The 27718-nt window shown below is 40.7% G+C and overlaps 2 protein-coding genes and 1 long non-coding RNA gene across 4 annotated transcripts; 1 reads left to right on the forward strand and 2 right to left on the reverse strand.

The window, feature by feature from the left end:
* On the reverse strand, positions 1–15053 carry LOC124144231 (ras-related protein Rab-7a). 2 transcript variants are annotated; one of them, XM_046513533.2, is made up of 5 exons: positions 14922–15053; positions 5219–5287; positions 3600–3726; positions 1609–1827; positions 1–1128 (listed from the first exon to the last, which is right to left on the reverse strand). In XM_046513533.2, exons 2-5 carry the CDS (start codon positions 5269–5271, stop codon positions 910–912), a joined length of 618 nt encoding a protein of 205 aa, XP_046369489.1. In that variant the 5' UTR covers positions 5272–5287; positions 14922–15053; the 3' UTR covers positions 1–909. The 2 variants fall into 2 exon arrangements, with proteins under 2 accessions (XP_046369489.1, XP_046369487.1); XM_046513531.2 differs by lacking the exon at positions 14922–15053 and adding an exon at positions 13186–13312.
* Positions 1835–3593, reverse strand: LOC125380987. The gene is made up of 3 exons (XR_007221567.1): positions 3011–3593; positions 2914–2970; positions 1835–2817 (listed from the first exon to the last, which is right to left on the reverse strand). It is a non-coding gene; the product is annotated as an uncharacterized LOC125380987 (long non-coding RNA).
* Positions 14929–27534, forward strand: LOC124144230 (EEF1A lysine methyltransferase 2-like). Its single transcript, XM_046513530.2, has 6 exons — positions 14929–15059; positions 19330–19395; positions 21730–21850; positions 22415–22522; positions 25853–26087; positions 26813–27534. Exons 1-6 carry the CDS (start codon positions 14962–14964, stop codon positions 26908–26910), a joined length of 726 nt encoding a protein of 241 aa, XP_046369486.2. The 5' UTR covers positions 14929–14961; the 3' UTR covers positions 26911–27534.
* The last annotated feature ends 184 nt before the right edge of the window (positions 27535–27718 follow it).

Genomic DNA, 27718 nt, shown 5'->3' on the forward strand with positions numbered 1-27718 from the left:
GATGTAGAAAGGTTTCCTTTATTTTGAATGTAGTAAACTATCAACAAAAGAGAAAGTAAAGTTGGGGAGTTCTGTAAAGAGACTGATTAGTCAACTGGCTGACCATGATATATTGTGTTTTGAGATGCATCCAGCAGATATTCGTCCAGCTGAAGGAAGGGGGATAACTCTAACCAAAGCTCACAGATATTGAAGGAAAATGTACAACTGGTCATGCGGCATGTCTTACAAATGAAGCAGCAAAATAAATACATATGATACATAAAATTTCTCTAAGTTCAGTAATCCTACCTATATAATCACATTGCATGTACAACATGGAAAATATTTCTATATTTTCTCATTGCCTTGCCCCGAGCCAATCCACAACAGGATTGGTCAGTGGCAGCCTTGACCTTGATGTAAAACATGCAGATAAGCAATATTATCAATGGATGATTTGTACAGTTCCGTCTTAGTCAACAGAGTGTCATTATTAAAATCACTGAAACGTGCAAGATGACAGTCATGTCACATTCGGAGGTATCATAAGCATATCCATACACATTTACTCGTATGCACAAAGGCCAAAACCACCTCACAGAAACGTGTGAAGCTGTTTTACACAGGACACAATAGTGCGCAGTATTGTCAAAGTTGCCTTTCTCTTGCTGCTCGGAAATACTCACGTAGAAATGGGGGATTAAATAATATATATATATATATATTTCCTAAATGATAAAATTCTTTGACGATTCCTACCAAAGTATTTCTGAAACCTGGACAAGAGAGAGAGAACTTTGACAATTGGTCAGTCATCCCATTGTATTGGGCTGTATGGTACCTCGGCAACCAACATCACTATCCTGTAGCTGGCCGGCTGACCGAGCCACCGAGTATCGGATCAAGTCACTAGATTGCCAGTTGTTATTAACATCCACATCCTTCCCTTGGTTTGTTCTGTTCTTTTGTTAACACGATCTGGTCGGGGAACTCGTTGTACAGCTCCACCTCGGACTCCTGCATCAGTGCGTTCTTGGCCACTGTCTGGAATGCCTGTTCCACGTTGATAGCCTCCTTCGCACTTGTCTCAAAATATGGTATGTCGTTCTTGCTGCTGCACCAGCTCTGGGCCCGTTTTGCCGACACCTGAAACATCCACATAACCCTTTAACAGACAATTTAACAAGCAATACCCAGCCTAACGTGACCATCAAAGGATCACATCAGAATCAACAGAGTGACTGTCTAATAGTCAAAGAGTGGAGTGAGAGAGTTGGGTTTAACGCCGCTTTTAACATTATTCCAGTTATCATGGCGTGTCAGCTTAATGGGAGGAAAGCCCGAAGTGACGCAGGTCTCAGTAGTTTACCACTTTAGTGAAACCCCAAAGCACAGATGTGGTGCCGACAAACCTAGAAACATAATCAGGCGAACCAGGATTCGGACCCACGATCATAGGTTTCTGGTGTGCCAAAGGGACTCATGCCCTCATCAAAGAGTGGAAGTTCTGGTACTCTGTGAATTGAAGGAAACTTGTTGATGGCCAGGTATAATACTTGTGTCAAGAGGGAGAGCCCTACATGCAAGATCACACTTTCATACATTTCTCGGTCCCTGTGAACTTACCGCTCTGTTTTCCAAGTCTATCTTGTTGCCAATGACTACGAAGGGGAAGTGTTCTGGGTCGCGAGGACTTGCTTGTATGAGGAACTCATCTCGCCAGCCGTCCAGATTCTTGAACGTGTTTGGCATGGTGACATCAAAGACGAGCACACAGCAGTCAGCGCCGCGGTAAAATGCCACCCCTAAGCTCTGGAATCTCTCTTGACCAGCTGTGTCCCATATCTACAGTAAAAGACAAAAAGACACTTTGTGGAGGATTGACTAAACCGGATCCAACAACATAATCTGCAGAGGTGACTTTTGTGTTATCTATCTTGAAAGTAGATATCCCATACATCACTGCTCGTGTTCTATCTGCATATGTGCCCTTCCCAATCTATCTACCTATTTCTCATCTCATTATATACACCCCTGGATACCATCTTGCCACACACCTCTTTCCAACTTTCCCTTCCCAATCTACCCGCATCTCATCCACCCCTTCATCACACATCATCCACCCCTGCATCCGACCTCATCACATCCACCTGTATCCAATCTCATCACATGTACCTGTATCTAATCTCATATCTACCTGTATTCAATATCATCACATCTACCTGTATCCCATCACTCACATCTACCTGCATCCAACCTCATTCCCCATGCATGCCATCACATCTACCTCTGCATCCCATCTACCTGCATCCCATCATATCTACCTGCATCCCATCCCATCTACCTGCATCCCATCTCAATTACCTCTGCATCCCATTTACCTGCATCCCATCTCATCTACCTGCATCCCATCATATCTACCTGCTCATCTACCTGCATCCCATCTTATCTACCTGCATCCCATCTCATCTACCTGCATCCCATCATATCTACCTGCATCCCATCTCATCTACCTGCATCCCATCTCATCTACCTCTGCATGCCATCTACCTGCATCCCATCTCATCTACCTCTGCATCCCATTTACCTGCATCCCATCTTATCTACCTGCATCCCATCTTATCTATCTGCATCCCATCTCATCTACCTCTGCATCCCATCTACCTGCATCCCATCTCATCTACCTCTGCATCCCATCTTATCTACCTGCATCCCATCTCATCTACCTGCATCCCATCATATCTACCTGCTCATCTACCTGCATCCCATCTCATCTACCTCTGCATCCCATCTACCTGCATCCCATCTCATCTACCTGCATCCCATCTCATCTACCTCTGCATCCCATCTCATTTACCTCTGCATCCCATCTACCTGCATCCCATCATATCTACCTGCATCCCATCTCATCTACCTCTGCATCCCATCTACCTGCATCCCATCTTATCTACCTGCATCCCATCTCATCTACCTCTGCATGCCATCTACCTGCATCCCATTTCATCTACCTGCATCCCATCTCATCTACCTGCATCCCATCTTATCTACCTGCATCCCATCTCATCTACCTGCATCCCATCTTATCTACCTCTGCATCCAATCTTATCTACCTGCATCCCATCTCATCTACCTGCATCCAATATTATCTACCTGCATCCCATCTTATCTACCTGCATCCCATCTTATCTACCTCTGCATCCCATCTACCTGCATGCCATCTTATCTACCTGCATCCCATCTCATCTACCTCTGCATGCCATCTTATCTACCTGCATCCCATCTCATCTACCTCTGCATGCCATCTTATCTACCTGCATCCCATCTCATCTACCTCTGCATGCCATCTACCTGCATCCCATCTTATCTACCTGCATCCCATCTTATCTACCTGCATCCCATCTCATCTACCTCTGCATCACATCTACCTGCATTTAAACTTACTACCTGCATCTAAACTCATCTGTTAACCTGCATCCCATTTTATCAACATGTATCCTATCCCATCTTCTGGCTGCACAACCATCTGTTCCAAATCCACCTACCTGCATCTCATTCATCTCCATGATTAATTGCCTATCCATTCCAAATCCACCTACTGCCCACAGAGGCTGACCTACCTGCATTGTGACCAGCCTATCGTCCACCATCACCTCCTTTGTCAGAAAGTCAGCCCCAATTGTAGCCTTGTACTGGTTACTGAACTTTTTGTTCACATATTGATTCATGAGCGACGTCTTGCCAACACTGAAACAAACACCACAGAATGTTAATGTGTGAATGAGTGGGATTTTCCAGCAGCACCATTGCATATAGGCTTGTTTGTTTGTTCTTTAGCGCCTCACTCACCAATATTCCAGCTTTATGACGGTGGTCTGTAAATAATGAAGTCTGGACCAGACAATCCAGTGATTGACCTCATGAGCATCAATCCACGCAATTGGGATACGATGACATGCAGACCTGTTCTACCCCTTTTACACAAATCATCTTATCTAACGAGTGATGTTTATGTTAAAGAACACAAATATATGTCATAGTTAAATGTAATAATTCTGGTTTTCTAGTGGACTGTGGAACCTTACATGGGTAAAGACTTTACAACAAGAATGGGTTGCTGAAGACCGATTCTACCCCGGATCTTCACGGGTCCGTTGTATATATAGGAGTCAGAGGGATGAATATGAATATTGGCACATACAACCTCATAACTCATGTTGCTTTAAGAACATCTCTATGCCTGATGTTCAAAACTGTTACACAAATGTCAACACAAAATATCAGTGTATGAAACTGCAGGATAATGGAGACAAGACACAGTACTAGTACTGCCCTGCCTTTTCCCTGGGAAGATACTGATATCTGACAAGACACAGTACTGACCTGCCTTTTCCCCGGGAAGATACTGATATCTGACAAGACACAGTACTGACCTGCCCTTTCCCCGGGAAGATACTGATATCTGACAAGACACAGTACTGACCTGCCCTTTCCCCGGGAAGATACTGATATCTGACAAGTCACAGTACTGATCTGCATTCCCCAGAAAGATACTGATATCTGACAAGACACAGTACTGATCTGCATTCCCCAGGAAGATACTGACATCTGACAAGACACAGTACTGATCTGCATTCGCCAGGAAGATACTGATATCTGACAAGACACAGTACTGATCTGCATTCCCCAGGAAGATACTGACATCTGACAAGACACAGTACTGATCTGCATCCCAAGAAAGATACTGATATCTGACAAGACACAGTACTCATCTGTATTCCCCAGGAAGATACTGACATCTGACAAGACACAGTACTCATCTGTATTCCCCATGAAGATACTGACATCTGACATGACACAGTACTGATCTGCATTCCCCAGGAAGATACTGACATCTGACAAGACACAGTACTGATCTGCATTCCCGAGAAAGATACTGATATCTGACAAGACACAGTACTGATCTGCATTCCCCAGAAAGATACTGGTATCTGACAAGACACAGTACTGATCTGCATTCCCCAGGAAGATACTGATATCTGACAAGAAACAGTACTCATCTATGTTCCCAGCCGCATCCGACCCATCCCTGGGAAGACTGACAACCAGCCCCAAAACTTTCAGGCTTCATTTCAATTATTCATTTCTACCAAGAGTTAGTAGAACAGTACAAATATTGACTCGCTTTCCTGAGGAAAATGTTAATAACTGACAAAGAAGAAGCAGTATTAATACTGACCCGCTATCCCCCAGGATGATAACCTTCAGGAGAACCTTCTTCCGGGATGTCATTTTGGTACGTGGCTACCTGAAAAATAATAAAAACTAGTTATGATATTTCAAAAAGATCAGCCTTGGGCAACAGCTTAGTAATTAATCAGTGATATTTGACATTGATGCACTGTCCCCCCCAAAAACATCTGGACAAATCTCCAATTGAAAAATCCATACTTGAAACTATCAAGGAATGTCGAAGTAGTCAGATCTGCACACCTACTCCAGAGATCAGGCAGGTACGTAACACCACAAAATTCACCTGCACGCAATGAAGCAGAAAGAACAAATCCCAAAATACATAAACCTTAATTTTATCAAAAAGATTCAATTACGTCAACCCAAGTTCAATGTCTTTCCAGAAAGTGGATAACCATTCCAGCCCTTTTAAGCTCATTTCCTGGCAAAAGAAAAGAATAATTTGATGGCAAATCTTCACTTGATGACATGTTGACAACCCTATCTCAGAAAGTGCCATGTTGGCAACAGGTACCGTATATGACCGCGGATAAGCCGACCCCGTAGATAAGCCGAGGTGTTAACTTGACCATTAAAATACGAAAGAAAGTGATATGACCCACAGATAAGCCGAACCAGGAAGTGAAAGGCAAAAAACACTGCGAAGTTGGACTGCAAGACATGTGCCAGAACTCGCAGATATTCAAAAATATAAGATGAAAATTTTTGTAATTATATTGAAAAAGTCATTATTATTTCTAATAAAGATTTAACAAACCAGTCATCCACTTTCATAATGTGGGAAGCCGTTTCTCTTGGGTTTTTTAAATCTCATAATGATCGTTATATGTTGCCATCAACGAGGCGCCATTTTGTGAATCGGTGTATATAGAATTATGAACCCGTGAGAAAATATATCAGCTAAATCAAAGACTCGCAGTTTTAATTCAGCATCGTAAGCATGGCGTTTTTCGTTTCAAACTCATGATGAGAATGTCAGTCAGTGTTGTTGTTGCATTAAGTGTTTAGGAGGTCGCCTTCTGCCTAGGCAATTTCGGCTGACCTGTCCCTCTTTGGGACTCCTGTGTGTGAGTAGGGTACACCTATCTATTGTGAGTTTGGTGTTCACATAATTTCTGTTTTTGTATTGATATGATTTCATTTCTATCCTTGGCTGCTCTGTTTATATACGTTCGAGTAGCTGTCCATCTCTCAGAAATAGAGTTAGTTTGGCCTTCGCTTTTGCATCTCTTGGCTTGAGGAGATCTATGACAGATAGCGGTTCTCACTGCAATTCTTGTTTTAACCTAGCCCGGGCTGGGGCATGGTCTTGACATTCTAGTAACACATGATCAATGGTTTCAGCCTGATTGCAAGATGAACAAACCTTGTCATAGTGCTTTTTGTGACCAAGTCTGAGGTGTGAGATAGCAATTTCAATTTTCCTTTCATTTGAGTATGAGTTTGGCTTTTGTTGGACCTTGGGTTGAATTTTGTATAGCCATCTGCCGATCTTACTTGCGTCCCATTGGGCTTGCCATCTTTCTGCTATGGAGGCTTTGATTTTGATTTTTATCTCTAGTTTACTAAAGGGAATAGGCTGTATATCTGCTTTGTCTAGAGCTAGCTTCGCCAGTGAGTCTGCTTTTTCATTACCATGAATATCTATGTGAGAGGGGATCCAACACAGCTCCACCTGTTGCCCTTGGTCCGATAGTTTTGTATATTCGTATAGAATATTGTTGACTTTGTTTGGCCTGGAGTTTGAGTTTCTGCCACTGATGGCCTGAAGTGCACTTAGCGAGTCTGATAGGACGACTGCCTTTGCTTCCGGAAGTTCCGGAATGAGTTTAAGTGCATGATGAATTGCCTCCAATTCAGCTGTGAATACTGTCTCACCAGGAAGCGAACTGAATGTGCTTGGGGTTTGGAGCTGTGGATATGGATCCCGTAACCAGCACTGTTGTTGATAGGATTTTAGGATCCATCAGTGTGTCAGTCAGAAAAAATATACTATGAACACATTGAATGACCATCACTTACTCACAGGCTTCTCCAGTTTATTAAACTAATCTCTCGAAAACAAAGGAATTAAGCCCCTACTCCCAACACGATCGCTAAGCACCCACAACTTGAAAATGTTTGTGTAAACAACATGACAATACCAATCGGCCCGTTATTATCAGTGCTCATTTCCTTGTGTGTACCGTGTTGCTTTTTTAAAACAGGAAGCAATCACAGTGGTCACCGTTTGTGACGTCACAGGAAACAGCTGATCACATGTTTTTGCAAATGGCAAACGGAATAACTCGCCGATACAGTTGTTTATTTGCCTCTTTCAATAAAGGTAGACACTTGTTCACTATCAATTTATAAACTTTGCAAAACGTACGTAATAGCTATTGGCGATTTCATCTGGGGATTATATATTATAGCTGTGAATTACATATATTGTTAGATATCTACATGTAAAGATTGTGGAGTTTATGAAGAACGATAAACTTTGAACATTCAATTGAAAACTTATCGGAAATAGTAACATGCATAACATTTTTTTAATAATGACAACATTGGTGTATAATAATAACTTTATTGATAATTTATAACAATAATGGCTCCAGTCGTGGCAACTTCCAAACTTTCGGGAAGTTGTAATCTATCGGACCGTCATTCAGGCAATGTTTCTGACAGATCACGATCTGAAAAATACTATCATGAATGTGTATCCCGTGGATAAGCCGACTCTACAGAATCTTTTTTCTGGTCCTCAAAATTCGGCTTATACGCGGTCATATACGGTACTACACAAACTCACATCTACCAGCAACATAGTGCCATATCTAACAGAGATAGTCACCATGGTCAGTGCCCAAACCTTTAGAGGCTACTAGCCCAGACATGGCTCTTAGCATCATTTGCAGAAGACTCTGGTGTTATTATATGGATATTTATTAGACCAAATAGAATTTAACTAGACACTGGCTTCATAAGTGGCTAAATCGCAGACTGGGGATACATTCTGGGTACGAGTCCGGACTATTGTATCTATCTGGAAGGATCACTTGTTTTATAAAAAAGAGCTGTATTCAACTCAAAATGTCCCCTCCACCACTTCATGATACAATATTTTACATCATACCCAGAACATACATATTCAGACAAAATACTGTCAACTGGGTAGCAATAGGATCAGTCTGCAACTTTAGCAGCTAATCTGAACTCTAACTAGTCTTAGTCTGATAAGAGACAATTTGGGGCTGCTAGACATGTTAGACCCAGTATAGACTGCAGACGATGTTCACCCTACAAGGATGCTGATCAACTGTGCAGCACCAACCTATGATTATTGTGACAGAATTAATCCCTAATCACAGCTCTCAGAGATTATTTATTGATTGAGAGATTGAGTGCAAAGCTGGGCTGACTGCAGCAGAAGTCAGTGACATTCCCAAAATGGGATAAAAAGATGTCCCAATCCATGTTGATATTGTTATTCAAGTGTGATGGCTTTGTAGAGGTGCCTTGCATTTCACAGATAACAGGACCTATAAACAGGAAGATTCTGAATGCTTAGTAATACAATATTGTACGGAATGCAATGATAAAATAACTCAGTATTTAGGAAAATAACCCATTTGTTTGTATGTTTGTCAAACAAGTCAGCGGGCCTGACCACCCAATCACTTTACTCGCATATTAGGACAGGCATGGGTTGTTTGAAGACCAATTATAACAGGATTTTCTTTGGTTAAAAACCTTGCAATCATCTGACTATACCTACCATTTCAGTTAAATTAACAAGGTCAAAGATAACTTAATAATGACCCAAAGAAATTGCCGGGGACCGGTTTCTTGATTATAACTTTTTACATAGAAACATTTACATAGAAGACAATGTTTACACATTGCAGGGCTCGATTTAGCTATATAAAATATGCACCAGTGCAACCTATTATTTAAAAATGCAACATAATATTTACCACATGCATGTTAAACAATTTAAAAGTTTATGTTTGACTAACCCTTGCTTGTCACACACAATCAATTTTGAACACACTCAATTTCTCTAAAACGTATTTACCATACTACATCACTAATCCCTGTGTCATGTGTAATTTGTCATACTTTCTTCATCAAACAGTGGGTACTTCAAGATTGCGTGCTTATGTTCCTATTATGTTTTACAGCAATGCATCATGAATGTAAATGACTCTGGCAGCAGACCAGACTACGTTTGACAACTTGATGGTTTTGTTTGGTGCAACTTGGTTTGGATGTCAGCATGCACCTGGTGCAACTTAAATAAGTCCTATTAATTGAGCCCTGATTTGTAGGACGCAGTCAACACATTCAGAACAATAGCATGGCCTGTAAAAATTAACACCATCTGACACTGCCTTGGTCTGATATCATCAGCCAGGTCACAGAGCCGGACACCTGATCCAAGTCAACTGCCTCTTACAACAAGTGCTGGGGACTTTCTCTTATCCATGTTCCAACAGAGTTGAATAATGTCTAGAAAAAACAACAACTCTTAACGCAGTGTCATTGTGATGACAGCATAACCATATTGCAATAAAATTGATAATGATCATGATGACAACACAATATGCAGGAGACACATGCATGTATAACTATACCGATTTAATTTGTAACTGTCCACAAAAGAAACCTGTATAAAAAATCTACTTTACATTACAATGAAAGACATTTCAAGATAAATGTAGAAAAAGAACAAAAATCTCAAGCACTTTTTATAACATCAGATATTTCCTTGTAACCCTTGTGTCAGGATCTTGAGTACCCACCCCGACATTTTGTTTATCAAACATTTTCTTTTGACTAAAGTCTTACTCCTAACATTTAACATCAATAATCAACATAAACAAAATAGGGTCATCACCTATTGTTCCATTTAGCAACAACATACAAACTAGGGGTGTCATTGATTGGAAATTTAAGTATTGATATATTGGCTCAAGAGTAGTAGTATGTATCAATTAATAATAAAATTAGCTATTCTGTATGTGTATCGATAAAACATTCCTATCCATTTATGCAGAGCTGCAATTATTGATTTTAATGTGAAATATGATCTAGCTTGATTCATTAACATGATTAACTGACTAAAAGTTTAAAATTTAATTTTCTGCCTCTTCATAGTCCATCTTAACCATTGCAACCTTGATAAATGTAAACATTTCTGTTGCAATAAAATATCAATCTAGCTTTGATATTCATAAATTTGTATCGACACAGATTCAATATTAGAAATTTACCAATACATCAGTGAGTGAGTGAGTGAGTGAGTGAGTGAGTTGGGTTAAACACCGCTTTTAACAGTATTCCAGTTATATCACGGCGTGTCAGCTTAATGTGAGAGGAAAGCCCGAAGTGATGCAGGTCTCAGACGTTTACCACTTCGGTGAAACCTACGAGCACAGGTATGGTGCTGACTAACCTAGAAACATAATCGAGGCGAAACCAGGATTCGAACCCACGATCATAGGTTTCTGGTGTGCCCAAGGGACGTAACTCTGCACAGTGAATTGCGGCGCCTTAGACAACTGGGCCACCCGTGCCCCCTACCAATACATCAATATCATGATATACTGTACGATCAAAACTGAACCTTTGCTAAATGTGATGCTGAGGGTAACAATCTCAGGTGTCCATGAAAACATGACACTGAAGCTATATTTGAGGAAAACACAGCGAGTCTCCATGTACTGATGTATCAGAGTTTTAAACTCTTATCAACTCATGTAAACATTGATATATTTGATATCAAAAGACACTCGGGAGGGATTTTATTTATCATCCAAAATAATTCTTCCAACTTTTTTAGTTTGAAAACAGTAATAACCAGTGTAAACAGTACAGCTGACCAGTTTCAGAGGCAGAGAGTTCAATGATGTCATTTGATTGTCACTAAGTAGTATCTCCTGGGGTAAGCCAGTTTGGGATATTAAAAAACATTGATCAACATTGTTAAGTCCTTAATAATAATATCTTGAGGGTCATACCTACACACCACAAGCGGTATGCTATATATCTCTGTTATGGGTTTTCAGACCCTTATGAAACATTTGTAGTTTTCTTGCTATTTACAAGAACAACAGTAATACATCTCACTCATTTATAAAAGACAATATATCTTTAAAAAGGCCATAATTACAACTTCCGTCAGTGTCACGCCACAACCCTCGTTATACTTATAGCGGCAGTATTCGCAATATACATGACCGTCCGAAAACATATGATGTGCGAAAACATGATCCGACGATATACAAAATAACAAGAGAAATATTTGAATGAATATTAAATGGTAACGTCGAAAGAGATGTGTTGTTAGTCTTTACTTGAAAGATGACACAGTGTGATTTGGTTTCAGGCAATGTGGAAGAGTGTTGCATTGTGAAGCAACAGCATACTGGAAAGATTGAGAAGTTGAGTAGGAGCTTGTCACTTCATCTAGTGAGTTTGTATGGTTTTATGCCATTTGTTTCTAGCAATATTCCATCAATATCCCAGCTGGGGACACCAGAAACTGGCTTCACACATTCTACCCACGTGGGGAATCGAACCCGGGCCTGCAGTGTGATTAGTGAACACTTTAAGCACCAGGCTTCCTGCCGTCCCAGTCACTTGATCGAAGTGCACAGGCAGGTCTACAGCGTGAGAACATATCTGGAAGCATTCCCATGAATGCATTGATAAGTCAACCAGGAGTTTGAAGTCAATACGTTCATGTATCTTGAGCCAGTGACGATAAAGTATATGTATTTTATTTATATGAGAAATATGACGTACCACTTTCTGTCAGTGTTATATTCTGTGTGGTGACCCTAAAACTACACGATTTCAAACAATAAGTAAGGCCTCTCTCGGTATGGACCTCTGTGGTCATAATGAGTGAGTGAGTCGGGTTTAACATCGCTTTTAACAATATTCCAGTTATATCGTGGCATGTCAGCTTAATGTGGGAGGAAAGCTCGAAGTGATGCAGGTCTCAGACGTTTACCACTTCGGTGAAACCCATGAGCACGGGTATGGTGCTGACAAACCTAAAATTTTTGGGGCGAACCGGGATTCGAACCCACAATCACAGGTTTCTGGCGTGCCCAAGGGACGCAACTCTGCACAGTGAATCACGGCACCTTAGGTGACTCGGCCACCTGTGCCCCCATGTGGTCGTAATATTATATAAATGGACATCACCACAGTACAGTTTAAAGTCATCCAAATAGGAAGTAAGTCCAAGCCAATTAGTAAGGGCAAGTCACTGACTGCCTGAATGTAATTTATGAACTTGATGAAGATAATGTTAATTGTCTGGTCTACCATCAATGACCATACAGTCAACAATTAAGAGTAACCAAATCATTTTTCAGTTTTATTTCAGATATTATTTTTCAGCCTCGGTTCATATAAGTCACATGATGAAGCTCACGTTAACATGGTTAATCAAAGAAAATGGAACAGATAACAATACACACTTTGACAACCTTATCACCATACCATACTGCTACGGAAATATCAATATCTTTCCGAAGACTCTGATGAGTATTTGTGTGATTGGCACCATTTTTTTTCTTTATAAACAACGCATTATGTAGGCCACAATACAAGGTTGAGTTGTCTGTTTCAAGAAGTGCCCGGAGTCGTATTTGTAACATACGCAAACTATATCCTTGTCGACTATTGCCACTAAGCAGTTGTAATCGGCACAAATACATTCACCTTTCGATACAGAGTTGCCAATATTAGTGGTCACCTCTGTTGACAGGTCATGATAACCACCTCATATCAGAAATATTACATTCAGTGGTTCACAAATCTCTATCAAAACCTCCCACTTTTTAAATCAAACACTAAATCGTTATGTGTCAAAAATACAAACTAATTCTGCCCATTTTCATAAGAATTATGGAATCATCACAAACTACAGAGTCCATAAATCAACACCCTTACCACAAGATCTCCGCAGTGTAATTTAGATCAGAACTTCATCCACAGAAATAAACACCCTCCACAAAATGGCGAGAAGTCTCGTGATCATTTACGTCATTTACCCACAACTCCGTTATATACTACATTCATACGACAAATCCTATGCGCCAGTCACCATCACGAGTTATCTATTGATTTCATTGTGTCAAGGCGACAAAAGTTGATACACGACGTAGTAAAACTGGTAAACAACAATATGATGCTAGGATAATAACCAACACATTGAAAACATCTTTTAAACATATTGCCGAGCGTTATATCATGAAAAATAAAATCCAACTGTCCCGAAATTCCTGAATAAATACAACAGAGTGAGTCACTATAGATGATGATGCACTGATAACGGCTTCAATGAAATAATAGTTGTTTTTTTTAATATTAAAATTGATTTTATCTTTTATTTTTTTCCCATTTCGGGACAAACCACCATGGACATCACAAGAATCCGTGAGAAGGGGTACGTAACACCACTGTTGTAAGTTAATGTGTAACAAAGGAAGTCAATATTCGTGAGTGAGTGAGTTGGGTTTAACGCCGCTTTTAACAGTATTCAAGTTATATCACGGCGTGTCAGCTTAATGTCGGAGGAAAGCCCGAAGTGATGCAGGTGTCAGACGTTTACCACTTCGGTGAATTCCACGAGCACGGGTATGGTGCCGACAAACCTGGAAACATAATCGGGACGAACCGGGATTCGAACCCACAATCATAGGTTTCTGGCGTCCCCAAGGGACGCAACTCCCAATATTTATGAACTTTCCATCTGTACCAATGATTGAAGATGTAAAACGTTTATGGTTAACGTTTTGTTATTGTTTGAAACAAACAAATACTTTATTGCAAACAATAAAGAATTTAATATGTTATCAATGAAAGTGTTAGGTCTTCATGCTCTTCTAACTATCCGTCAAAGACTTTGTGACAACAATTGTTCACATTTATTCATTGTGAAATACAATCTTTAGCTTCACCAACCTATTTACTTTTGTCCGTTTTTAAACTAACGACTTCAACACGCACTCAAACGTCTCACTGCACGGCCAAACGTTCCTTCAGCTGCTGGTAACAGCAGAAATAAACAGGCAATCAACACCATTCATGATCTGATCTAGGAGTAGATTATATAATCCATGTATTGTTTCAGAGTCTACGTTATATGTACGACTGATATAGACTCGGCGTTTTAACAAGCCGCAATGCACGAAGAAAGACTGATGAACGGCTTTCTTCGCACGTGCACTTTAGAGGAGAAAGATTGATGGGTGGAGGGTGATGGCGAGGGGTGATTGGAGATTGGCCTCTAAGGACTGTATCATATTTTGCCGATTTAATGATGTAATGTTTTAATAATATACTACATTACCACTCCCTCACTAACATTTAGATTTGTAATTTTAAAGAATATGTGAAACAATAGAACTCTGTAATTTTTCATCTCTCCCAACCTCCTTACCCCTTGTGAAAAATTTTGGCGACTTTTTCATGACAATGGCATCCCCACACCCCCCAATAAATTACCAGTTCCTAATTACATCTCATAAAAGAGAACCCGATGCCAGGTGGAATCATATATAACAGGTATGTATATGACATCTGATATAATTTAATATTGTTGATTGAATTAACGGAAAACAGCGGTAAAAAGGTAACAAGATGAATTGTCTGATGGTTGTTGAGTATTAGAATGAGTTGCCTACCGGCTAGTACACTGCTGTCTGCTACTTCCGTTTCTCTGTAATGATCTTCAACATGGAACCAAACACTGGGACGCAGGCTAGTGATGTCACGGGCGATGACAGAGACTTTCAGTCTTCAGAACTGGGAACAAAACAATTGTAATAACTTCTAACGCGCTCTATGAATTTTTGTGACGCACAACACCCCGCGGCTCCAGTTAAAAATAGATTAACCATGTGGTCGATCACATGGTATGCTATGTGTGGAGGTGAAGTCATCTTGTCATTGTCACACGTTGTACTTTGGTGATAGGTAGAGACTCGACGTCGACGGGCATGTGATGTGCTGCACCCTGCACGCTGTTACTGTAGTATATTCTCATAATCTGAGAAAACAGAATACTGATATGAACACTGAGGTATGCCCAACACGAACTTGAAGGTGGGCGGGGCAGATGCAGTTCTATTTGTTTTAGTCCTCTATTAAAGCGAATGTAATTTTACTTTACTTCAGAGTAAGCAAAGTCAAAACTACAGATGCAAGTATCCATGTTGTTGGGTGTATAGGGACTCCATTGTCACCAGCTGATCACTGCTCCATACTGCTCCTATAGTCCTAATGGGGGTGCACTTTGATCTATTATGCTGTAGAATTCCCTAGTGTCAATTTACAGGACTTTCACATGTAAAACACATTTTCAATATACAGATTTGTTGTATCCCCATGTTATGGGTTTTTGGACGCTTAAGAAACATTTAGAATTTTCTCCTTAATCACAAGAACAACTGTAAAACATCTCACTCACTTATAAAAGACAACTCTATCTTAAAAACAGGCCATCATCTGATGTGTGTCTGTATGACACCACACCCCTTGTTATGGCGCGAGTAATTGCGATAAACATTGCCATCCGAAAACATATGCCGTCTGAAAACGTATGATCCAACAATACTAAAAGGCAAATGGCTTGGGAACTTGTGGGTACGTTAATTTTAAGTATTAGTGAAACTGTTTATGATCTTAACACAATCATGGCTTTCATAAACCTGTCTATGGTATCACATTGTTCACATGTACTGGTGAATCATCATTGTCATTGTCGATGACATTCCTAACTTATCAGGCCTTGTCAAATCTACCATGCTTCCTCCAATAAAACACCTGTGACAATGGAAATGGGAAGTTTCTATTGGAGACATTCAGTCAATAATAGCCATGGTTTCCAATTAATTGGATATTTTTTTAAAGTACTGGTCATTTCCTCTAGGTCCTGTCCCTTTCATTAACATCAAACACATATTTCAAGGTATAACATAGATTCAGAATTGCAATACTGATTATGCTGTTTCAGAAAAACTTTAATTGTTCAATTTGTACTCCATCATGGTATCTAAAGGTCACTCCCACATGATATCAACAGGGTCGCTCCCACATGATATCAACAGGGTCGCTCCCACATGATATCAACAGGGTTACTCCCACATGATATCGACTGGTCACTTCCACATGATATAGACAGGTCGCTCAACATGATATCAAAAGGGTTACTCCCACATGATACCGACTGGTCACTTCCACATGATATCAACAGGGTCACTTCCACATGATATCGACTGGTCGCTCAACATGATATCAACAGGGTTACTCCCACATGATATCGACTGGTCACTTCCACATGATATAAACAGGGTTACTCCCACATGATAGGGGCGTCGGGTAGCCTAGTGGTTAAAGCGTTCACTCGTCACTCTGAAGACCTGGGTTCAAGAGGGTTGCTCCCACATGCTTTCAACACGGTCACTCCCACATGATATCTACAGGGTCACTCCCACATGATATCAACAGGCCACTCCAACATGACATCAATAGTCTGTCTCTCTCCTTCCCTCACTCCGTCCCTAGCGGTCGGCTTTCAGGGGCTAAAACAAGGACAGGTCGGCTTGGAGTGGGGTATTCATCTTTAACTGCGGCACTAATGCACTAATCTTGAATACAACGTTAAACCCCATTTCAATCACTGTTATGTTGAAGACCAGTTTACTTTGATTGATGTCCGCCTGTTCAGTGTGCCTGTTAGTGTGAAGGCATTGTTTGGCGAGTGGTGTCTGGGCGACAGTGGTGAGGAACAAGGAAAGACAGGAACGACTTCCTCAGTTGATTAACACACTGTGTCCTGAGTCTGTGCCATGGTTGCTGAACTAGAGGCATATACATATTTATATATAGAATGTAAATCTGGAAATTAATGTATCTCCAAATTAATACGACTGATGACCCCTAACCAAAAATATGACTCGATATCAATGCGACTCCCCACACCCCATCCCCAGCGGAATGATACATATCCTTACCTTAATCCCATCAAACAGCAAATAGCATGGTTTATTAACACTGAGTAGAGCACTTCCGTAATAACAATAAACAGTGTTTTCCTAAAAACAACATACAGTTTATATGTTTACTCGGTTGACTGGCATTAAGGAAGTTCAAAGGCAATAAAATAATTGAACCAACAACAGTTCACTGATTGGTATGCAGAGGAGGTGTCAACAATCTTGACTCGAGTGGGTAGAACTCTTGACCCCATCAGTGATAACTCCTCGGATGCCCATTGTGTAATTCTTATTCAGTGAATGACATTGTAATATACCTGTTACAACTGCTGCTCAATAAGCCGTGTTTGTGTTTATATTCAAGTTGATATTTCTGTTATCCTCAGTGCGCAGTGAGGCCTTCTTATTGTTGATAGTCATTTCAAGACATAAATGCCAAGTTAATAATGCGAGCAAAGACCATTCACATTTTTTAAATTTAATTCACGCTCGCGTTAATTTCAAGATTTACAGTATATATATTACACAATCCAATATTAGGTTTTATGGGGCTAGGTGTCCATAACATGTTGAAGGAAAGACTGATTCCCAGATGCAGGCTCGTGACAGTGATGGCCTGATAGTTTCAAGAAACCTCAGAATGGTTTTGACACATTGACCAGTCATTAAAGGTCAAGGTCATCCTTAAGGTCATCCTCAAGAACTCCAGAAGCATTTACAATATGTCAGTGAAACTTGGTACTTTGGGCGTGGCTATGATCTGAATAGGTTGTGAGTGACCTATATAAGAGGTCAAGGTCACAGTGAAGGTTCATGAAGCATGTTTGCCATTTTCACTACAACACCTTTTGAAGTCTTATGGCTGTAGGGGTTATATTGTTTGAATACTTACGTATGACAAGGGATGACATGCTTTTGATATCAAAAGTAGGTGACTGGAGATATCTCGGGGATATCACATCATGTGGGAAATTTGGCTTAGTGATATGTAAAAGGTCAAGGTCATCCTCTAATTCAAAGCCTGAAAAAAGTTTGTTTACTGCCTCCACTTGGGAATGGACCCATGAAGATTCCGGGGTAGAATAGGTCTTCTGCAACCCATGCTTGCCGTAAAAGGTGACAAAGCTTGTCGTAAAAGGCGACTAACGGGATCGGGTGGTCAGGCTCGCTGACTTGGTTGGTGCATGTCATCGTATCCCAATTGCGTGGATGGATGATCATGATATTAATCACTGGATTGTCTGGTCCAGACTCGATTATTTACAGACCGCCGTCATATAGCTGGAATATTGCTGAGTGCGGCGTTAAACAACAAACCAACCAACCACTTGAGAATGGTGTACTGTAGGTGAATGAAACTTAGTACATGTCATCTTAAGGCCAAACTCCAGGTCTGAATAGGTTGTGGGTGACATAGAGTTTGGTTGTCATATTTACTAAATGCCTTCTTCTGCAGAATTGTTTTCAGTTTCATGTACGTCGAGTGGTTATATCATTTGAATACTTATTTATGACAAATGATGGAAGTCTAATGATAGTAAGTGAGTTAAAATTTATCATTGCATCAGCGTTATTTCAGCCATATAGCGACCAATCTAATGATATCAGTGGTAGGTCACTGTGACCTACTTTCAATGAGATGCATGTGCCACATATGGTGTATATACTGGATAGGCCTTTGAAATGTTTTTTTCTTGAAATACTTTTCACTGATGTTCAAGATCAAATTCACTCTCAAGGTTATACACTCACAATTATATTATGTTCAAGAAGTGTTCACTGTGGTAGGATGAAATGGGTGGCATGTTTCCTTGGGTGGGGCATTGAATTGGTAAGGTTCATAGAAAGTCAAGGACTCTGGAATGGTCTACAACTATATTTCAATGGAAAAGAAATCAGTTCTGTAAATAGTCATAAAGACTTGGGTGTCATACTTGGAAGGGGCAGTGGGATCGCCTAGTGGTTAAAGTGTTCCCCCGTCATGCCCAAGGCCCGGCTTCGATTCCCCACATGGTTATAATGTGTGAAGCCCATTTCTGGTGTCCCTTGCCATGATATTGCTGAAATATTGATAATTCTGTTCCTTCTCTTCCAGCTGGGATGATGTCTACATCCGAGACTTGGACAACTATAACAACTCTGCAGAAGTGGGTGATATATGGTGAGAACAAGTGTTGATATATATGGTGAGGACAAGTGTGTGAAATGTTTGGTATATGGTGAGGACAAGTGTGTGATAAATGGTGAGGACAAGTGTGTGATATATGGTGAGGACAAGTGTGTGATAAATGGTGAGGACAAGTGTGTGATATATGGTGAGGACAAGTGTGTGATATATGGTGAGGACAAGTGTGTGATATATATGGTGAGGACAAGTGTGTGAAATGTTTGGTGTATGGCGAGGACAAGTGTGTGAAATGTTTGGTATATGGTGAGGACAAGTGTGTGATAAATGGTGAGGACAAGTGTGTGATAAATGGTGAGGACAAGTGTGTGATATATGGTGAGGACAAGTGTGTGATATATGGTGAGGACAAGTGTGTGATATATATGGTGAGGACAAGTGTGTGAAATGTTTGGTGTATGGCGAGGACAAGTGTGTGATATGTTTGGTATATGGTGAGGACAAGTGTGTGATATATGGTGAGGACAAGTGTGTGATATGTTTGGTATATGGTGAGGACAAGTGTGTGATAAATGGTGAGGACAAGTGTGTGATATATGTGGTGAGGACAGTTATGTAATTCATTTTGAGGATAGTTGTGTGATATAAATGGTGAGGACAGTTATGTAATTCATTTTGAGGATAGTTGTGTGATATAAATGGTGAGGACAGTTATGTAATTCATTGTGAGGATAGGTGTGTGATATAAATGGTGAGGACAGTTATGTAATTCATTGTGAGGATAGTTGTGTGATATATATGGTGAGGACAGTTGTGTGATAAGAATTAATCATGCAATTGTTTGTGACAAATATCCCAGGTTAAAAAGTTACATTTGTTTGTTGGTCTTCAAACACAGGAGTCCATCAGTGGGTGCACAACATTTTTATTGCGTTATGTCAAATTAAATACAACTACATTATAATGATGAAACAGCACTGACCAGGTGGCATCTGTGAGGCGTAAGTCAGCGAACCTGCATAGATGCTGTCCCTGGGTCAAGCCTTGACCTCTACAAGGCATTCTACATTTAATCATATGGGGAGTCTCTATCAGTCTGCCACATATACAAGCCATACCTGTATGGTCAGCCTGCTGTACTCCTCATCTCATCCACAATGCCATGCTTCAGTGGCCAACTCTAACTTGTATCACAGGCAGCTGACCTGCACAGGACTCTTCGCTGCTGGCCATGGCAATTATCTCAGCTGCTGTTGTCTAATTTGTGTTGACAGCTCTGAGACTTTAGCCACTAGTCCGTAGCCTGAGTCTGGTAAATTGTCTTTCAGTCTGGTAAGCTTTGACATTCAAGTCTGTACATTAATATTGAGATCTACTGAAAAAATAGTGTCATTAGACAGGCTTGGGCTAATCGTCTCAACAGCTTTCAGCAAAGACTGCTGTGAATATTTTGATATATACATGTATATATTTAACTTACTTAATCTGGGAATATATGAACTCCCTTTTAAAACCTGTGTCCCATCAAAATACCAGTGATAGATCAGAAGCTGCTGTTCACATGTTGCTGCTGTTATTCTGTGTTCACATGTTGCTTCTGTGTTCACATATCGCTGCTGTTATTCCGTGTTCAGATGTTGCTACATTTGTTGCTGCTGTTGTTATTCCATGTTCACATGTTGCTGCTGTTGTTATTCCATGTTCACCGGTTGCTGCTGTTGTTATTCCATGTGCACATGTTGCTGCTGTTGTTATTCCATGTTCACATGTTGCTGCTTTTGTTATTCTGTGTTCACATGTTGCTACATTTGTTATTCCATGTTCACATGTCGCTGTTGTTGTGTTTTTCCATGTTCACTTGTCACTGCTGTGGTGTTATTCCATGTGCACATGTTGCTGCTGTCGTTATTCCATGTTCACATGTTGCTGCTTTTGTTATTCTGTGTTCACATGTTGCTGCTTTTGTTATTCTGTGTTCACATGTTGCTACATTTGTTTTTCCATGTTCACATGCTGCTGCTGTTGTTATTCCATGTTCAGATGTCGCTGTTGTTGTGTTATTCCATGCTCACTGCTGTTGTGTTATTCCATGTTCACATAGCGCCGCTTTTATTCTGTGTTTACATAGTTCTGCAGTTGTTATTCCATTTTCACATGTCACTGCTGTTACTACTTGTTCACATCGCTGCTGTTGTTTTTCCTTGTTCACGTGGCGTTTCTTTTTTTATTCCGTTATCAAATGGCGCTGCTCTTTTTATTCACGTTGACATTGGGCTGCTGTTGTGTTATCCCGTGTTCACGTGGTAATTCTATTGTTTTTCTGTGTTCACAAACCTCTACTGTTGTGTTACATGTTCACTTCGCGTGCAGGTTTGGCGAGGAGAGTCAGATGCGGGTTGTCCGATGGCTGGAGGAGGACTGCGAGGATGTGGACACACAGGACGCCATCTTGGACTTGGGTTGTGGCAACGGCATGATGCTGGTTGAGCTGGTAGGTGGAGACTCCATGCATAAGTGAGTGAGTCAATCAGGCTTTGTAATATTCCATCCATAACAGGCGACACCTAGACGAAGTTTCACACATTGTATTCATATGATTTAACAAACCCCGTGTGTACAATAGTATAAATGTTTTTGTTTGTCTGTTTGTTGTTTAACAAACTCAGCAATATTCCAGCTATTTGACGGGGATCTGTAAATAATCGAGTCTGGACCAGACAATCCAGGGATTGACATCATGAGCATCGATCCACGCAATGACATGCACCAACCAAGTCAGAGAGCCTGAGCACCCGATCCTGTTAGTCGACTCTTACGACAAGCAGAGTCGCTTTTTATAGCAAGCGTGGGTTGCTGAAGACCTATTTACCCCGGATCTTCACGGGTATATGATAAATGAAAACATCAGCTCCATCCTTCAAGAACCTGATGGAAACAACAGTCCTTGAAGTAGACTGAGCCTGTGCATTCTGTATAAAATAGAAATTTTTCTCAATGTCGATACCAGGGTCTTATGTTGAGTTATTTCCACCAACATGAAGGTTTGGTGTTTCAGCACAGAGAGGGGTACAGGGACCTGACTGGCGTTGACTACTCCGAGACTGCAGTACAACTCGCTCGCAACATCGCAGACAAAGAAGGAATGGCAGACATCAAATATGAGGTCAGTTTACCTACAGTTGTTATACTGGGCTACAGGACACCTGCATTTGTTATATTGAGGTACGGCACACCTACAGCTGTTGTTGTATTGAGGTACGGCACACCTACAGCTGTTATACTGAGGTACAGGACACCCTCAGCTGTTATAGTGAGGAACACCTGTTTTATTGAGGTACAGCACACCAACGTCTGTTATATTGAGGTTCAGGACATCTACAGATGTTGTTATATTGAGGCACAGGACAGCACCGTCTGTTATATTGAGGTACAGGACACCAACATCTGCTATGTTGAGGTACAGGACACCCTCAGCTGTTGTTATATTGAGGTACAGGACACCTTCAGTGGTAATATTGAGGTACAGGATACCTACACATGTTATATTGAGGTGAAGGACACCTACATCTGCTATGTTGAGGTACAGGACACCCTCAGCTGTTGTTATATTGAGGTACAGGGCACCTTCAGTGGTAATATTGAGGTACAGGATACCTACACATGTTATATTGAGGTGAAGGACACCTACAGCTGTTGTTATATTGAGGTAAGGACATTCAGCTGTTATACTGAGGTACATGACACCTACGGCTGTTATATTGAGGTACATGACACCTACAGCTGTTATATTGAGGTACGGGACACCTTCAGCTGTTGTATTGTGGTACGGAACACCTACAGCTGTTATATTGAAGTAAAGAACACCTACAGCTGTTATATTGAGGTAAAGAACACCTACACCTGTTATATTGAGGTTAAGAACACCTACGCCTGTTATATTGAGGTTAAGAACACCTACGCCTGTTATACTGAGGTAAAGAACACCTACAGCTGTTATATTGAGGTAAAGAACACCTACACCTGTTATATTGAGGTAAAGAACACCTACACCTGTGATATCGAGGTTTAGAACACCTACAACTGTTATATTGAGGTACGGAACACCTACAGCTGTTATATTGAGGTACAGGACATCTACAGCTGTTATATTGAGGTAAAGAACACCTACACCTGTTATATTGAGGTAAAGAACAGCTACACCTGTTATATTGAGGTTCACCTACAACTGTTATATTGAGGTAAAGGACACCTACACCTGTTATACTGAGGTTAAGAATACCTACAACTGTTATATTGAGGTACAGGACACCTACACCTGTTATACTGAGGTTAAGAACACCTACAACTGTTCTATTGAGGTAAAGAAAACCTACACCTGTTATATTGAGGTAAAGAACACCTACACCTGTTATATTGAGGTACAGGACACCTACACCTGTTATACTGAGGTTAAGAACACCTACAACTGTTCTATTGAGGTAAAGAAAACCTACACCTGTTATATTGAGGTTAAGAACACCTACGCCTGTTATATTGAGGTTAAGAACACCTACGCCTGTTATAATGACGTAAAGAACACCTACAGCTGTTATATTGAGGTAAAGAACACCTACGCCTGTTATATCGAGGTTAAGAACACCTACAACTGTTATACTGAGGTTAAGAACACCTACACCTGTTATATTGAGGTAAAGAACACCTACACCTGTTATATTGAGGTAAAGAACACCTACGCCTGTTATATTGAGGTAAAGAACAGCTACACCTGTTATTTCGAGGTAAAGAACACCTACGCCTGTTATAATGAGGTAAAGAACACCTACGCCTGTTATATTGAGGTAAAGAACAGCTACACCTGTTATATTGAGGTTAAGAACACCTACAGCTGTTATATTGAGGTAAAGAACACCAACAACTGTTATATTGAAGTAAAGAACACCTACACCTATTATATCGAGGTTAAGAACACCTACACCTGTTATATTGAGGTTAAGAACACCTACACCTGTTATACTGAGGTTAAGAACACCTACACCTGTTATATTGAGGTTAAGAACACCTACGCCTGTTATACTGAGGTTAAGAACACCTACACCTGTTATATTGAGGTTAAGAACACCTACGCCTGTTATACTGAGGTTAAGAACACCTACACCTGTTATATTGAGGTTAAGAACACCTACACCTGTTATACTGAGGTTAAGAACACCTACACCTGTTATATTGAGGTTAAGAACACCTACGCCTGTTATATTGAGGTAAAGAACACCTACGCCTGTTATATTGAGGTAAAGAACAGCTACACCTGTTATTTCGAGGTAAAGAACAGCTACACCTGTTATTTCGAGGTAAAGAACAGCTACACCTGTTATTTCGAGGTAAAGAACACCTACGCCTGTTATATTGAGGTAAAGAACAGCTACGCCTGTTATTTCGAGGTAAAGAACACCAACAACTGTTATATTGAAGTAAAGAACACCTACACCTGTTATATTGAAGTTAAGAACACCTACACCTGTTATATTGAGGTAAAGAACACCTACACCTGTTATATTGAGGTTAAGAACACCTACACCTGTTATACTGAGGTTAAGAACACCTACACCTGTTATATTGAGGTTAAGAACACCTACGCCGGTTATACTGAGGTTAAGAACACCTACACCTGTTATATTGAGGTAAAGAACACCTACGCCTGTTATACTGAGGTTAAGAACACTTACACCTGTTATATTGAGGTTAAGAACACCTACACCTGTTATATTGAGGTTAAGAACACCTACAACTGTTATATTGAGGTTAAGAACACCTACAACTGTTATATTGAGGTTAAGAACACCTCGACCTGTTATATTGAGGTAAAGAACACCTACGCCTGTTATATTGAGGTTAAGAACACCTACACCTGTTATATTGAGGTAAAGAACACCTACAACTGTTATATTGAGGTAAAGAACACCTACACCTGTTATATTGAGGTTAAGAACACCTACACCTGTTATATTGAGGTAAAGAACACCTACACCTGTTATATTGAGGTAAAGAACACCTCGACCTGTTATATTGAGGTTAAGAACACCTACAACTGTTATATTGAGGTAAAGAACACCTACAACTGTTATATTGAGGTAAAGAACACCTACAACTGTTATATTGAGGTAAAGAACACCTACAACTGTTATATTGAGGTAAAGAACACCTACGCCTGTTATATTGAGGTAAAGAACACCTTGACCTGTTATATTGCGGTACAGGACACCAACAGCTGTTATATTGAGGTAAAAAACACATCGATCTGTTATATTGCAGTAAAGAACACCAACACCTGTTAAGGACAGAAACAGAACAGTACAACAATAGTCACAAATCTATCAGTAATGTTCTATTTTTCCCCCTCTCAGTAACCGTCGATCCCCCTCATAAAGTTTGCAAAGTTTGTTTTGGACAAGTTGCTGTGTATGTAGACATGTCCAGATGTCCATTGTGATTTCAGACAGCTGACCTGACCACTGATGTACGAGAGGGGGCGCTGACATGTCGGTGTGGTCACTACAAGATGTGTGTGGACAAGGGCACGTATGATGCCATCAGCCTCATACCGGACAATGCACTGACCGCGCGGCGGACGTACCAGGAAAACATCAAGCATCTCCTCCGGGCAGATGGTTTGTTTGTGATCACGTCGTGTAACTGGACTTGTGAACAATTGGAGGAATTTTTCTCTACAGGTACAGCTTGTTAAGGACACTGTTTGAGGTTGATCATGTACAGGACAGTTGGGGTAACTGTCGGTGTTGGCTTGCATTGCCAGTTATCTGAGGTCTGGAATCAGCTGTGCAGAGTTGCATCCCTTTGTGTACCAGAATCCAGTGGTCGTGGGTTGAATCCCTGATCATCCTGGTGTTGCATATATGTCATCTTACTGGGATGCACAGTGTACATGATACTACTGGGGCACGCCAGAAACCTATGATTGTGGGTTCAAATCCCGGTTCGCCCAGATTATGTTCCTAGGTTTGTCAGCACCATACACGTGCTTGTGGGTTTCACTAGAGTGGTAAACATATGGAGACCAGCATCACTTCGGGCTTTCTTCCCACATTAAGCTGACGCACTGTGATATAACTGTATTATTACTCAAAGCAGTGTTAAATCAAACTCACTCCTTCAGTCATATATGCTTCTCACAAAAAGTTAAAGAACACCGGACGCTTTCATATTACAATAGTTAATCTGTCATTCATATGAGTAATATATGAACACTTGTCAAGTACAGACAAGGTTATTCCCAATCACCTATTTTATTGTTTTATTCTCTTCATGAGGGTTTATTTCCTTGATTCCAGAGACTGCTTGGTTGGTAGGAAGACATGAAATACAGATGCTGTATGTTATTACCTTTTTTGGTGAAGACCTAAGTTACCAGTACAAGACAACTCTGTTTTTGTTTCAGATTTCTCTCTCGAGTCTGTGATACCCACACCAACATTTCAGTTTGGGGGCAAAACAGGGAACACTGTCACCTCTCTTGTCTTCAAACCCAAGTCATGATGTACCATGTAACATTTATTTGTATTAAAGAGTGAGTGAGTGAGTTTGGTTTTACGCCGCCTTTAGCAATATTCCAGCAATATCACGGCGGGGGACACCAGAAATGGGCTTCACACATTGTACCCATGTCAGGATTCGAACCCGGGTCTTCGGCGTGACAAGCGAACGCTTTAACCACTAGGCTACCCGACCGCCCCTTGTATTAAAGAAATCTATTTGTTATCAGGGCTTTGTCATGAGGTACAATAGAGACGAGCAACCATATTTCAATATCTGTTGTGTGAATGGATTCATCCAATAGGAGTCGTGTGACTCTTGTGAATTGGGTAGCTACAATGTGTCATTATACCGACGGCATGAATCATTGCTCTTGCTGTCGACCACTGGGTCGTCTGGACAAGACTGGAGAATTTACAGGCTCCTGTGTAGTGAGGAATTTGTATCAAAATTAATCCCAAGAAACCTATGATTGCAACAGGGCATTAATTGCATTGGAGTCCGCCTCTGTGGTCTAGTGGTAGAGCGGAAGGTCCGGGGTTCGATCCCCAGCCACGTCATACCAAGAGACGTTAAAAGATGGTACTTGTTGTTACCCTGTCTGGCGCTCGGCATTAAGGGGTTAAAACAAGGACTGGTCGGCTCGAGGTCAGTATGCTGTGTCTGAGTGGAGTATTCATGTTAAACTGCGGCAGTGAGCTAGCACTATAAATCGGCATCAGTCCGGACTAGTACAAGCAGCCACACAAACACATACACGTACATGCACGTCGCTATATAAGTGCAATAATCTTGGACGCGACGTTAAACC

Source organism: Haliotis rufescens, unplaced genomic scaffold (genome assembly GCF_023055435.1).
Source record: "Haliotis rufescens isolate VD_foot unplaced genomic scaffold, xgHalRufe1.0.p SCAF_16, whole genome shotgun sequence".
Taxonomy (NCBI): domain Eukaryota; kingdom Metazoa; phylum Mollusca; class Gastropoda; order Lepetellida; family Haliotidae; genus Haliotis; species Haliotis rufescens.

Coding starts and splice junctions, on each gene's coding strand:
- LOC124144231 (XM_046513533.2), bottom strand. CDS start 5,271: ATGACATCCCGGAAGAAGGTTCTCCTGAAGGTTATCATCCTGGGGGAT. Junction 3,727..5,218: donor ATCATCCTGGGGGATAGCGG/GTCAGTATTAAT, acceptor TGTTTGTTTCAG/TGTTGGCAAGACGTCGCTCA. Junction 1,828..3,599: donor ATAGGCTGGTCACAATGCAG/GTAGGTCAGCCT, acceptor CTTTTACTGTAG/ATATGGGACACAGCTGGTCA.
- LOC124144230 (XM_046513530.2), top strand. CDS start 14,962: ATGATCTTCAACATGGAACCAAACACTGGGACGCAGGCTAGTGATGTC. Junction 22,523..25,852: donor TGGCAGACATCAAATATGAG/GTCAGTTTACCT, acceptor TTGTGATTTCAG/ACAGCTGACCTGACCACTGA. Junction 26,088..26,812: donor GGAGGAATTTTTCTCTACAG/GTACAGCTTGTT, acceptor TTTTTGTTTCAG/ATTTCTCTCTCGAGTCTGTG.